The sequence below is a fragment of the Heterodontus francisci genome, chromosome 32 (assembly GCF_036365525.1).
Source record: "Heterodontus francisci isolate sHetFra1 chromosome 32, sHetFra1.hap1, whole genome shotgun sequence".
Lineage (NCBI taxonomy): Eukaryota > Metazoa > Chordata > Chondrichthyes > Heterodontiformes > Heterodontidae > Heterodontus > Heterodontus francisci.
In genome coordinates, this window is record NC_090402.1 from 35,756,588 (window position 1) to 35,771,265 (window position 14,678).

The 14,678-nt window shown below is 42.3% G+C and overlaps 1 protein-coding gene across 1 annotated transcript in view; it reads left to right on the forward strand.

Annotated features, from left to right (window-relative positions):
• Positions 1–2,492: 2,492 nt before the first annotated feature.
• Positions 2,493–14,678, forward strand: part of pappaa (pregnancy-associated plasma protein A, pappalysin 1a) — a 316,273-nt gene continuing 304,087 nt past the window's right edge. Inside the window, exon 1 of the mRNA XM_068012691.1 lies at positions 2,493–2,963. Coding sequence (XP_067868792.1) covers positions 2,549–2,963 — 415 coding nt within the window. The 5' untranslated portion in view covers positions 2,493–2,548. The remainder of the gene's footprint in view (positions 2,964–14,678) is intronic.

Consider the following 14,678-nt stretch of genomic DNA (forward strand, 5'->3'; position numbering starts at 1 on the left):
AATCCTATGCAACAACATGAGCTTCATACTGAGTATAAGATGTCACCACGGGAAACGATTCGATTTTGCTCTAATCATATCACGAACGCTCTTTTAAATGTTAGACTGGGAAATAAATGTTATTGTTGCATCTGTGATACCACAATAGCCAATGTAAAAGTAACATTGAAACAAGTTCTAAAGTCAGAATGTAAAGTGCCAGTTTGAAATGCGGATGATTCGAACGTTTGATTGCATCCCTGTATGGGCAAGATGTGAAGAGTTAAGAGGGAAGGAAATCAAATTGCTCCTTCTTGTTTATGTCAGGAGATATAAATTATTGAAGCACTCATGCGTGCGACTTGACAATCGGTTCCATAAGTCGTGAATAAAACCCGCACTGATAAACTTTATTTGTTGCGGTAATTAAGTTAAGCTAGTCTGAGGATTGAAAAGAATAGCTCCCCTCGCAGTACACCTTCTGCGCATAGGTTTTGCACAAACTTTGGCAACTAACCGTTATTTAGAAAATCATTCTAGAATGTGTCCAGTACAAATCCTTTCTGCAGCAGAGTTCAACAGAAAAAATGACAGCCTAGTTAAGAAGGAAGCACCTTCGTTCTTAGATACATTCGAATTACTGGTGTGCAACGAAATTAGTTCAATGTAATGATCAGACCGATTGACTGAGGCGGGAGCCGTTACTTTCTCACACGGGCGATTGGACATCAGGAAAAAATACGTGTAGTACACAAGTCTGTGTATAACTCTCAAAACGAGCCATTATTAAATATCCCCAATATCTGTCCTCCCTCCATCCGCGGCTAAATCTCAGCACTTTTCGTCCCTTCAGCCTGGTCTAGGTAGCAGGGAGAAACACTGTAACATGACGCAAGCCTCATTGGCTATCGTTAATTTTCGTTTCATTTCTCCGTGTACATTGGAGGCTGGCAGTGTGGGAGGAACACACGTCTGACCAATGCAATGCAGGAGGACCCGGAGAAGGGTCCAACACCACAGCGCCTTCAAACCTTACAAGTGCTCTTAACTCACAACCTCAGTGGCAGGTCTCATCCAGCCGCAGCTCTGGAAGTCATTACAAAGTCCCGCACTTAACACAGTGGGGAGAATCCAATGCTCCCAGTGCAATCTCATTGTAACTGCGGTGTTTAGGTCGACCTTTAGGGAAGGAGGTTGGAGTTGGTTCTAAAAAAAGGCGCCGCTTTAGAACACCAGAGAGCTCAAACTAATACAGAACCCAGCTTTTTTTTTTGCTATTCAGGTTTAAGATAAACCCTGAACGATTTATTCCTTGTTTACTTCCCCCTCACGTCACCTCTACTCGCTCACCAGTAATCGGATTATGTGGGACACTTCACAAATCTAAAGCTCCGGCTAACCTCACAATCGAGTTCCCTGAAAACTGCATTTTCTCCCTTTTCTATCTCTCTCGCTAGTTTATATTAAAGATATAAATCTTATTTGAATGCAATAGGTGGAAAAAATACGGATAATATCCCACTGGCCGCCTGCTTTCTCTTTCAGCATTTCAGAGCATCTTGAGGTCAAACCAAGCGAGGCATGGTTTCAGTGAAAAGCGTCTTTCACCTGAAAAAAAGAAACCCAAGCATTTCCGATCAAGGTCTCCCTTTCCTTTCAGTCCCAAAACTTGCTCCCGATCGGATGAAAGCGCTCTCAGACGGAGCTCCGATCGGCGTGTTTGAAGTGAAATTTCCAGGCAATAACATCTGGAGGAGCTCGTGTGCACCTAAAGCCCAGAGCACCGTCCCGAATCACACATTCATCTCTATATACACACACACACATACATAACAGGCAGCAGCTTCCCCGGTCACCTGTGGCTAAAAATCAGCCAAAAACCACGCACCGTCCCGGACGACGAAAATTGTAAACGCGCGAATGCAAAAAAAAAATTAACAAGAAGCTTTTTTTTTCAAACAGAAGACATCACGTAAAGGGAAAACGTCACCTTAGGATTAGCAAGTCTCACAAAATCACTGGGTGCGACCTCACGTTAAATTCAATTTTTTAATAACTTATTTTTATTTTTTTTTAAATAAAAGTTTTTCTCCCCTTCTGGAATTGTGACTGAATCTTGCATTTAGTGAAAGTCACAAGTCTGAAATAAACCCAACGCTGTCTCGCTGTGTGTATCTTGGTCAGGGCACCTAAAGCTGTTTGTGGAGGGATCCAAGTGGGAAATTTGGTGTTTTCAAACTGATTGATTAGTCAGCCTTACGATTAGTAGAATCCTTTGAATGGGAACATTAGGAAGGTGGTGCTTTAGCTGGTGCAGGCTGATAAATTAGCATATTCTTGTTTATCCATCTCTGTTTCAAGTGCGTATTTGAGAGAGGGGGAGAGGCAAGGAAAGGGGTCGTGTCTTATTAAGAAAACAGGTTCTGTGTAGCGGATCATTGTGATTGAGGCGGCAGAAGAGGAAACTCGTAAGCGAGAGGGAGAGAGAGAGAGAGTCTAAAGAGAGAGGGAGTGAGTGAAAGAGACAGAGAGACTTGAAAGGGAAGCGAGAGACTTGACTGGAAAGAAGATGCAAGTTTGGAGTGTGCTGCCCGCTCTTTGCGTCTTAGCTCTGGCTGTGGGGTCGGAGTGTGACGGGCAGATGGCAGGTCGCCTCCGGCGATCCAAACGTGCCCTCCTGCTGGCCCTGGGTCACCGGGATGGCCCCGGGGCGGACTCTCCGGGATCGTGTGGCACGAGGCTGCCCCGTGGCAAGCGGGCAGTGCCCCAACCCCCCTCGGACCACCCTCTCCGGTTGCTGCCGCCGTCCCCGCCGCCGCCGGCGGCAGCACAGAACGATCACCGCCGGGGCAGATTGCTCTATTTCACCGGGAAGGGGAACCAGCTGCGCCTCCGAACGAGCAGTGAGCTGCCCAGGCAGAGGTTCACTGTGGAAGTGAGGGTCAGACCTGAAGGGGGACAGCGATCTCCAGCTGTCATCGTAGGTAAGTGTCAGCTACCTAGCCAGACGTTTCTTACTGCAATCCGCAAAAAATCCCTAAAATGTCAAAGTAACTCTGCACATGTAAATAGTTCTAACACGCGGGTTTATTTTTGTGCACAAGTTTGTTTGCTCTGTCTGTTTTAATCATTTTAATAATCTTGCATTTATTATTGTGTGTGTAGTTCATTTGCTCACAGAGCAATAGAAAAACGTTATCTTCAACTAAATTTCAACATGAATATTACAGTTAACTTAAATATATTTATATTTATCCAACGCTCAACCCTAATCGCTAACATCGTGAACCAAAACGATAGACCCCCACCTTGTGAATGAGTTGCTGTCCCTTCTATAACCATGAAATGATTGTCTTTTTTTTAAATACACCTCTTGCTTAATGTGACTTTCTCCCTTCCCACCCCCTCCTCGTCTTCTCTCTCACTCGCACACACACACACACACACACACTGCGTAACGGTGCCACTTTAAGACTCCTGATTCTATGAATGGTTTAAGATATAAATTTGAGTGAGGCGTGTCGTTCTGCCCGCGGTAACAGTGAAAGTGTTCGGCGCTTTTGATCCCGATCCCAGCCAACAGAGAGCGGTAATCCCCAGCTAACAGAATCCCACAGGCAGGCGCACACACACACACACACACACACACACCGGGCATAATGTTTTGCCTTGAACTAGTGAAAGAAAAACAAACCGTACTACGAGAACCGCGGCGAAGGCTTGTTCTCCTCGATCTAAATAAGCATGGAATTGGAGATTTTCTCTCTCTCTTTCTTTCCAAGACTCGACTTTCACACTCGATGCATTCATTTAAGGTCAATTTAGCAAAGGTTGAGCAGAGAGAATTTTTTTTTCGAAATTGCTGTCTTTGCCTGTTGGTTACTATGGGCTTGCAGTAACTATTTTACTTTTCGCGCCCCTCAAAAAACGGCGTGTAAAAGTTATCTTGCAATAAATGCCAAATAGAGGTTTGACGTATCAGTGAAATTTTAGTTTAATTTTAGAGAAAAAAAGTCCCATTTGTAACATAATTTTCGGTCGGCGCTTTGGACTGATTTGTTAATCAGGCGTATTCACGGAATCATTTGGGAGGTAGATAGATGATCTGTTATGTTATCTCATCGCATGTGTAATCCTGTTTCCAATGTGACATTATTGTTTACGTCTGCGCTTGTGTGATACTATCTCTGAAAATAAGTGTCCTGGCTCTTTCCCCCTGTTTCTCTCCTCTGCATTCTTGCTGTCCCTCGCGTTCTGTTTCCTTTTTTCTAAAATTTCCATCGCCCCCGTTGTGTGGCAGAGATCAGCTCAGACCATACAAACAGCGGCATTCCACAGGTCCAAACTCCTTTCACACGCAGAGCTGTGGCATTTTTCTCATGTTTCAGCCGTTCATTCCAAAGCGTGTGTTGGAGCAGTTGGCGCGAATGCAGTTCGTGCTGGACAAGCGTTAAAATCCACCTTAAAGCCAGTCTGCAACCCCCGCCCCCCCCCCCCCCCCCTCCCGACACTGACCAGTCGCTTCATTTTAAAACAAGTGTGTGAAAAATAGACATGATATTCATCACTTTCCACAATGATGTCATGTCCCAATTAAGAGTCTGGTACTTTCCAGGTCCTGTTCTGGTCTTACGTTAGATCTATTTAGATTCGGGAGATAAATTGCACATCAGTGTGAGAACCGTTTTTTTTTTAGTTGTGCAACTGAAATTATCTATTTGCTATCTGCAGGATCCGACAGGGTAACATCTGCTCCAATGGAGCGGTTGGTTTTAAAATAGCGCTTTTAATAGTTAATAAATGAAACGCTGGAATCTTTAGCAGCAGAATGCAACACATTTTATTTGCAGAAGGGATTCAGAGCCACTGGTAAAATAAAGGAGACGCGATGATATTTAGGGATCTCGCGTTTTAGGAATGAATTGCCAGCTAGAGGCTGCACCATTCAGTTTTCGCGCTTGGTGTCATGTATTTGTTTATTTTGAACGGCTTGCTGGAAAAGCTTTTGACCTGTGCGCGAGAAAAGCCAAACTGATTATATATGCTGTCGGGGATTTGTTGACAAACAGGCGCTCGCTCAAAGCGAGGGAACTAGTTTTCCCGTTTGAGGAGAAGCTGCTAACAAAAACAGAAACGCGTGTTCGCCTCCCGGCTCCTTCTAGTCGGCTCTAATCGGGTCGCAGTGTAAAAATATGCCCCCATTCTTCGGTGCAGTGGGCCCCATTGGTGGCTGCTCAGTCTAATTTGATGGCTTCGGAGTTCCACATTTCAGCAACATTTTGTGAATTTTGGCGCCTGGGCGGCGAGGAAATGTTTAAGCGGATGGTCTTGAATGTGCGTGAACATTTCCAAAGCAACAGTTTGTGGCTGCGGCCCTGGCACTTTTCACTGGGGAAGCTTTAAGTGGGCGTGATGTAACCGAGGCGTAACCATCACAAACACTGAATCACATTCACAAGGCTTGGGGGTGGGAAACCCGGTAAAAAGAAGGAGCTCTTTTAAACACCCAACACTAGGAATTGTCAAATGCATCTCCTTCACAGCACATGATAGCTCCGACTGCAATAACCACACAAGATTGAGTATATACTCAATAATGTGGGGTGGAGGTGGAAGGAAAAGGCTTGTGAGAAATACCCTCTCTGAACCTTAGGCGAACAGGGCTCGTCTTTGCACCCTCTGTCACCGAGGGACAAGTCTGTCTGGTCCAGAGAGCGAGAACAGTGCTGAAACCGTGGCTATACACAGAACGTGCCAGGACAATCCAACTGTCCATAAGAAAAGGACATGTTGTGGATGAATAACAGCAACAAAAAATTATTTGGTTACATGGGTCGTGACAACAGTCACATGGCACAATTTGGGGCCATCGGCGCAAACATACATCGGGTTCTCTACCCTCACTTGTGCCCGCACCCTCTCCCCACCTCCTCCTTCTCTACCCTCATTACCTCCTGCAGACCCGAGCGCAACTGAAAGGCACAGCCTCTCGAACTAACGGGGCAAACCGAACGATTCCCTCAGAGCCCCAGCCTCCCGAAACAAAGGAGGAGTCGGCTCAGGATATAAATATAGATCCGGCGACGCGCTGAGATGGGCTTTCCCTGTCAGCCGCTGGCACAGCCACATTGTAGATAAGACTCAGGGCACCCAGGGGGAGAAGACCGAGAGAACAAGTCAGCCTCGCTTTTTAAACAATAGACCTGATGGAACCCAGAGAAAAGGCAAACGCTCCCCCTTTAACAGCAAGATTCCGACACCCTCTCGGTTTGTATTAACGAGCTCGGTGGCGCTGACACCGGCTGAGCAGGAGGGGAGGGATTTTCCTTAAATTCCCCCTTTAGAAGAGGACTTCAGAGTGGTTTCATCTGTCTCAACGCGGGAAATTCAAACACTCGGACAGAAATAAAATGCTGCGGATGCTGGAAATCTGAAATAGAAACAGAAAATGCTGGAAATACTCAGCAGATCTGGCAGCATCAGTGGAGAGAGACAAGGTTAATATTTCAGGTCGGCGGCGCAGTGGCGCGCACCGCAGCCTCACAGCTCCAGGGACCCGGGTTCAATTCTGGGTACTGCCTGTGTGGAGTTTGCAAGTTCTCCCTGGTGGGTTTTCTCCGGGTGCTCCGGTTTCCTCCCACAAGCCAAAAGACTTGCAGGTTGATAAGTAAATTGGCCATTATAAATTGTCACTAGTATAGGTAGGTGGTAGGGAACTATAGGGACAGGTGGGGATGTTTAGTGTAGGATTAGTATAAATGGGTGGTTGATGTTCGGCACAGACTCGGTGGGCCGAAGGGCCTGTTTCAGTGCTGTATCTCTAATCTAAAAAAAACATTAACTCTGTTTCTCTCTCCACAGGTACTGCCCGATCTGTTGAGTATTTCCAGCATTTTCTGCTTTTAAATCTGAATAATGTGTGTTATTAGGGATGTATTTAAACCCAATAATGCCAGTTTTTTCCCTTATCCCCACCATTAAGTAGGTTTATGGAAATAAAATAACCAGAACAAAAACTAAACTGACCTACAGAACTAGTGTCTGGTATTCCACCAAGAGTAATGGAAGCACAATGATTTCCATTCAAGTCTTGGCGATTCGTCAGCTGAAAGTGCAGAAGAGATGGGAGACTGAGAAATTCAGAAATGTCACTCTAATTTTAAGTGAAGAAACCCCTGGTTATATTCAGCAGCTATCCAGACCGCATGAGTGGCCTCAGTGTCCCTCAACTGGAAGGGTGGGAGGTGGCTGGTATTTTTTGTATTAGCTAATATTCCAGCTCTCTCTCAGTGTCCAGTCATCTCCACTAGTAGAGATAATCATCTCCACAATTTTGAACTAGACAAAGCAGTTTTTCCAGGCGATCCATCTGTTAATTTGCATAATTGAAAACCAAACAATCTGGTTTGCAGTTGCCTTTAAAAAACTACAAAAAAATGTATTCATGGATGTATGAAATCCATCCTGCATTCGCACAAGTACACAGCGGTTTATTTTAGTGCAATTACTATCCCATCCGATTCTGTTCTTCCGTATGTGCGGATGTCAAACCGGGCTGTGAAGGTCTCTGGGACTGATTAGCTGAACGAGATTCACAGCTGAAGGGCGGGGACGGAGGAGACGAGGGGAAACGGATAGATGCTTTTTTAAAAAACTGGCGTTAAAGAACAGTGAAATAGAGGGATTACGGTGCCCGGAAGTTTAGGCAGGCATCAAGATCGGCGCAGGCTTGGAGGACCGAATGGCCTGTTCCTGTGCTGTACTGTTCTTTGCACCATCAGTGTAATATTTTCCATTTCCCACACCAGCAATTCTGCAGCTTTTCTGGGTAAAGTTGCCAATTGGTGCCAAATTAGGGACAGTTTTATGCTACAGGCCCACACCCACTCATCGCATGCAAGAACATTACAGCTAACAGACCAAGATGAGGTTCACCTTATCAGTCGACAATCTGAACACGGGCCCTATAGGTGTCTAATCCTGTGTACCAACCAATACCCGTACCCCGCATTTATAAAGGTAATAGATCAGTGGTGAGATAGGTAACATTAACCTTTCCTTCACAAGAGCATGGATGAGATTCAACATTTCCTAATTAGACAGAGGAACAACCAGACCATGAATTAGTGCAGGGAAGAGCCATGCAGCTAATCCCTAGTGTCAGAGGACTGAGGTAGAAGGAAATGTTAGTAAAACTTAGACTTCAACCTTGAAAGGAGACAAGTGAGAGGAAATCTCATATAAAGTGGAAAAGAAAAGGTTAATCTTGTACACTGCTTCAAGTTAAAGTGCAACTGTAGGACAAAGGAGCACAGGTATGAAGGAGTAAGAGGCAAATTCAAGTCTGATGTGAGAGCCATGTTCTTTTCACAAAAGAATGATTAATTCCTGGAATGGTTTTCAGGGTAGGTAATAAAGGACCACATTCTGGAATTCGTCAAGAGACAATAGATGGAAGGTAGGACCCATAAGTTTCTAAAGGAGGAGGAATTAGATGGGCCAATCGGCCTCCTTCATCTGTATTCGTCCTTGTGAAAACAGAATAACAACGTTTGAAAAAATGTTTGAAAAAGTCCCATAAACTCTCATTGAACTTAGTGAAAAATCTCCAAAAATGTCACATTAAATCTTTTGGGATTTAGTTGGGTCATATTTAAAGTTGGAAAAATATGACATTTTTCTCCTGAGCATTTGAGACATTTTTGTTAGTCTAATACCAAAATAGTGATAAAATACTTCTGTGACAAAAATGAACTGGAGTGGATAATTGATAGATTCAACTGAGAGATAAGGTGAGGGAGCTGGCTGTGACTCACCATATTTACATAACAGTGGCACTTAATTGAAAATGTCAGTGATATGGGTGTAGCTTTGCAAAATGTCTCTTCAGCCCCAGAGAGCGAAGATTCACATGTGCTTTTATCTAGTCAGCTGTTTTCTACTTTATAAACCTGAAAATAATTCAGGCCGTCAGTTGAACAACTGCTTTCAGCATCGAAATTTCAAGAGTTGCACAGATGCTGCCAGACCTGCTCAGTATTTCCAGAACTTTTTGTTTTTGTTTCAGATTTCCAGCACCTGCAGTATTTTGCTTTTATTTCAAAATTTGGCTTTGTATTAGTTCTGATTCAAACTGCAAACAAAGCAAAACCAAAGTGGTGTGGGACTATCTCCTTCAGGAAGTCTCTCACTACTGGAAAAATATTGAATGCTCATTAGTTTGCCACAGCAGGCTGCGGTTATCTTGCATCATTACATCAAAAATCCCATTGCAAAAACTGATTGGCATCAATACAACATGGTTATCCAAAGCTGCTGTATTTTGCTTCCTCTCTATCTTGAAAGAAAAAAATGAAAGACTTACATTTATATACTGTTTTTCACAACCACAAGATGTTCCAAAGCACTTTACAGCCAAAGAAGTACTTTTGAAATATTGTCACTGTTGTAGAAAATGTGGAAATTTGTGCACAACAAGCTCCCACCATCAGTAATGTGATAATGACCAGATTATATTTTAGTGATGTTGTTTGAGGGACAAACATTTCCCCAGGATATACCCCTGGTTTTCTTCAAAATAACAACATGGGAGCATTTATGCCCATCTCTCATTTAAAAGACAACCCCTCTGACAATGCAGAACTTCTTCAGTACTGCACTGTAGTGTTATCCAAAATATTTATGCTCAAGACCAGGCGTGAGACTTGAGCCCACAACCTTTTGCACCTGATACAAGTGTGCTACCAACTGTTAGAACTATATATTGTGCCATTAGGATTGATTTCAGTCATTTTTGTTGTGGAGGAGGATAATATATTTTCTTTTTTCCAGTGCATTTCAAAAAGTTTTACACTCAAATAAATAACATTCATTATCACTTGCACTTATTACATTACTTTGCAATTCAACTATTCTCTCTGGATTCTAAATTATCTCCCAAAGATTCCAAAACATGGCTGAAGCAATTTTTAAGATTAAAATTCAATCACAGTTGGAGTTTACAATATTAACACTATCAGTTTGTTTATTTTTATTTCATTAATAGGTTAGGTTTAAAGGGTGACATAAGACAGCAGTTCTAATGGAACATTTTTATGAGAGGGACAAAAGGTTAATGAGAGGTTTTGATGTGTGGGTGTATCCTTGTAAAGCATCCACTATTTAATGCTAAGATGTTTTTAACTTCCCCATTATATGCCTATTTAGAATCTTTGTGTGGCAGCTGAAAAGTTTAATGTTTATAAAAAGCTAACAATTTATATTTTAAAGTGCCAGGGTTGCCATGGTAACATTTATTGCAAATATGCTCTACCATGTTTTCGCATGGAGTGGTTGAGTCAATTAGCATAGATGCATTTAAAGTGAAGCTAGATAAGTACATGAGGGAGAAAGGAATAGGAGGCTATGTTAATAGGATGAGATGAAGAAGGGTGGGAGGATGTTCATGTGGAGCATAAATACCGACATAGACCTATTGGACTGAATGGTCTGTTTCTGTGTGTAAAATTCTATGTAATCTTAAGATGCAAGGAAGGAATGCCTCATTTGGGATGGAATTACATCATTGCACCATCAATCATGACTAATGTTACAAATTTGTTTTTATCTTATGTTTTCATAAAAAGACAAGATAAAAGTCCAAATCCACATTGCAGAAGCTTGCTCTCTGAACAATTACAACACTTGTTGGTGTGTAAACTTCCTTAATTCTCAGTATAATGGCAGTACAGTGTTTCAAAAGCAGGTTCTTATGGGCTGCTGCAGGCACTGAATCCACCAAAACCTTTTCCACCATGGCAGTATCTTGCCTTTGTTTCCAGCATTCAACACTGCAGTTTAGCAGCAATTTGGTTTAAAGACACATTATTGCTTTGCCTTGTGGAGTTTTGACTGTACCTAGTTTTAAAATGGAAACAGAGTACGGGAGAATGAATATCCTAATGGATTCAAAATGGTATCCATTCATATATATTTAAGACTGAGGTTTAGAGCCCAGCTCAGAAGGACAGGATGCAAATCACATTTCTCTGTTGACTATAAGAAACATAATTAAAGTTAGTGTGGAAAATTTCTATATAGGTCTTAATGACCACATATCTATGACACAAAATGTACTATAATTCAGTACTAAATGGCACCAAATTGCCAATCAATAAGTCCAGGGATACAAAGTGTGAAAAATTAACATTTCACACTTGTGCACTCCTCTTAGGTTGGTCTATTGTTGGACAGTTTATCAAAAAACTTTCATCCAATCCATATATGACTTGGGAAACCTTAACACCAATACTGAATATAAATGTTGTCCTCAATATTCCCTCTCTCACCACTGACATACCTATTAGTTCTCTGTTCTGATAGGTATCTTGATCAGAATGGCATCTCCATACCAAAGCAAAAGACTGCAGATGCTGGAAATCTGAAATAAAAACAGAAAATGCTGGAAATACTCAACAGGTCAGGCAGCATCTGTGGTAAGCAAAACAGAGTTAATGTTTCAGGTTGATGACCTTTTGTTAGAAGGTTCTGTTCTGATGAAAGCCAGTGACCTGAAAACGGTCACTCTGTTTCTCACTCCACAGTTGCTGCGTGACCTGCCGGGTTATTTCCAGCATTTTCAGTTTTTTGACATCTGCATAGATGACATCAAATGACAATATCTCTTCTGGACAATGATGATCATCCAAGAGTGGAAAATTGCCTTCCTCCCCCATGATTATAATGTTAGTAATGATGTGACTATGCTCCAACATTCTAGTTGCAAATCCATTGCACAGTACAACACACTCTGCTTTTGTTGTGCTATTATATGTTAAAATGTATCAAAGTGAATAAAGCTTTAAGAGGCACTTAAAAAGGACAGTATTTTTTCAATCCAACTGTGGAAGAAAATTATTCAATTAAAATGAAAAGTAGAATACCCAGATGAATTGACAAATCTTTACATTAATATGTATAACACTCATTAGATATATAAACTATCACTTTAGATTATTGAGCAAACATCTCCAATGTTAGTCAGCACAAAATATTCATCCAGCGTTTAGTATTTCACTTGTCATTTCAACTTAGTACTTTATAGAAAAATAATAGAGCCACTGTTACACATAGAAAGGTTCACCTCATTGACATGATTACAGGTTGACGGTACCATACAGCTGGGGATATGGTTTCCACTTTGGCTGTAATCAGAGAAAATGGGTGAAAACTGTGCTTGAAATTGCATTGTTTTTCCATAGTGAAGTTATGGTTCAAATTTCCAGCCAAACCTATTGCATAATCACAAACGTAAAATCTTCCATGAACCAGTGTAATCGGTCAGCATAATAGAATGTAATAATATTTTCCCTTTACATTAAAAGATATTCATTGATGTATTTAAGAGTGCTGAGCTGGTGCAGTTTTATTAACACAGCATGAAAAAATGGACATTACACATAAGGAGGATTTTTGGTAAGAATGTCTGATCCTCCACCTATGATTAATCTGATTTTAAATCACTGAACGTGACATAAAAATATACTGGACCATTTAATAGTTTCATTGGTGTACACTAGTCAGTTCCTTAGTAAATTCAGTATTTGTTAATATGTAGAATCTTTTAAACCGTGCCTACTAGCGCCTGTCTGCCAAAAAAAAAAGAGTTCGGTTTGAAGAACTGGCAGGTTCAATTGAAGCTTTCAAAAGGGAATTGGACTGTAATATGCAAAGGAAGAATGTGCAGTGTTACGACCAGGCGAGAAAGGTGTCACGGGGTCCCTCTCAGCCTTCACCTGGCCTTATCGTAACAAGGTTTAATTTTTAAAACACCGTGTGTTTTTAGCTCCCCCTTGGTGAATCCTTGTTCACTGCTTTCCAATTATAAGGAAAAGAAACCAGCACAAACAGGCTTTCTTAAATTTAAAGAAGAAAGGTGAAATGTCATTAGACTTAAACTTGAATTCGGTTGACGCCTATGGATACACGATGCGCCCATGCTAGCATGCATATGCGATACACACATGCAAATAGAGACAGAAGAGAGCAGAAGAAATAAAGTGGAAAGGTTTGAGGCAATATCTGAAGAGTTGTTACGGTCCTTCGAGCTCACTGTAGAGTCCTTGATTGTAGGTAGACCTTGCTTTTTGTTGGGGCCCAGTATTCTTTTTAAACCTTGTTCGCTGGAGGAGACTTTTCTCTCTTGGGGTTTATGTGTCTTCAGTGGATTCAGAGGCTTGTGAGAATGAGATGGGAGCAGACAGGAGGCTGTGGCAAGCCAGCCAGGAGAGATCTTCTTAGTCCAGGAGCAAACAGATTTTCTGCCCAAACTGTTTGTACAAATTCAAAAAACTCAGGTTGCCCAGCAAGTTAGTCATGTGACTAGCTATTTTGACCATGTCCATTTGTGTATTTGGCCATATTAGCAGTCAACCTGGAATGCAAGCTCCCCCCCTTCAATGTCTGGTGATCAAAAGTCCATTGTGGGTTGAATGTGTCAGGGAATGGCTGTTTTGTCCTTCCAAACACTGTCTGTTAATATGCAAATGTCTTTCCAGCCATGGCTGATCTGTTTAACAAGTCCTTTCTTCACTCCAGTAACAGTTTAAAATCAATGTTCATGACAAAATTAATGTGCCTCATTCTTGGCAGCCGGGGGCCTAGCATGACAGCAGGGTTACGGGGAGAAGGCGGGGGCAATGGAACGGAGTGAATTGCTCTTTTGGAGATCCAGTGCGGACACAATGGGCCAAATGGCATCCTTCTGTGCTGTAACAATTCTGTGATTCTGAAGAACTTCCTTGAGCATATGCAATTGGCGAAAAGCTGCCAACCTCTTCATTTCCATCTGGGGAGAAGGGTGGGGGCGGGGTTGCGGTGGTGGGCAGGTGGTGTCATGGCCAGTTTTGTGGGCAGGGCTGGCATCCATTGCAAAGTTGTTTAAAATAGTGCTTAAGGTCGGGGGAACCCCAATTTACAGTTAATATAACTTTGTAACTTGCATTTAAAACTCTGCAATCTTTTGCACCGGTTTGGCCAATGCTAGCTGGATTGTGCTATTAAAACCAAAAAAAAATGATGGAAACTCAAAGCTAGGATGTGCAGGGCTGTAACCCTTTAGTATTCTACAAGCAAAATCAATCGTAATGCCTGACAGCTTTGTTTCAATATCTGTGAAAACTAAGCATGTGACATTCCCAGCATATCCACAAGAAAATCCTGACCCAAAATCTTATATAATTCCTATGAGCACTTATAACATAGAAACATAGAAAATAGGAGCAGGAGTAGGCCATTCGGCCCTTCGAGCCTGCTCCGCCATTCATTATGATCATGGCTGATCATCCAACTCAGTAACCTGTTCCCGCTTTCCCCACATTTCCTTTGATCCCTTTCACCCCAACAGCTATATCTAACTCCTTCTTGAAAACATACAATGTTTTGGCCTCAACTGCTTTCTGTGGTACTGTGGTAGTGAATTCCACAGGCTCACCACTGTCTGGGTGAAGAAATTTTTCCTCATCTCAGTCCTGAAAGGTTTATCCCGTATCCTTAGACTATGACCCCACCATTCCACCATTCTGGACTCCCCCACCATCAGGAACATCCTTCCTGCATCTATCCTGTCAAGTCCAGTTGGAATTTTATAGGTTTCTATGAGATCCCCCCTCACTCTTCTGAACTCCAGCGAATATAATCCTAACCGACTCAATCTTTCCTCA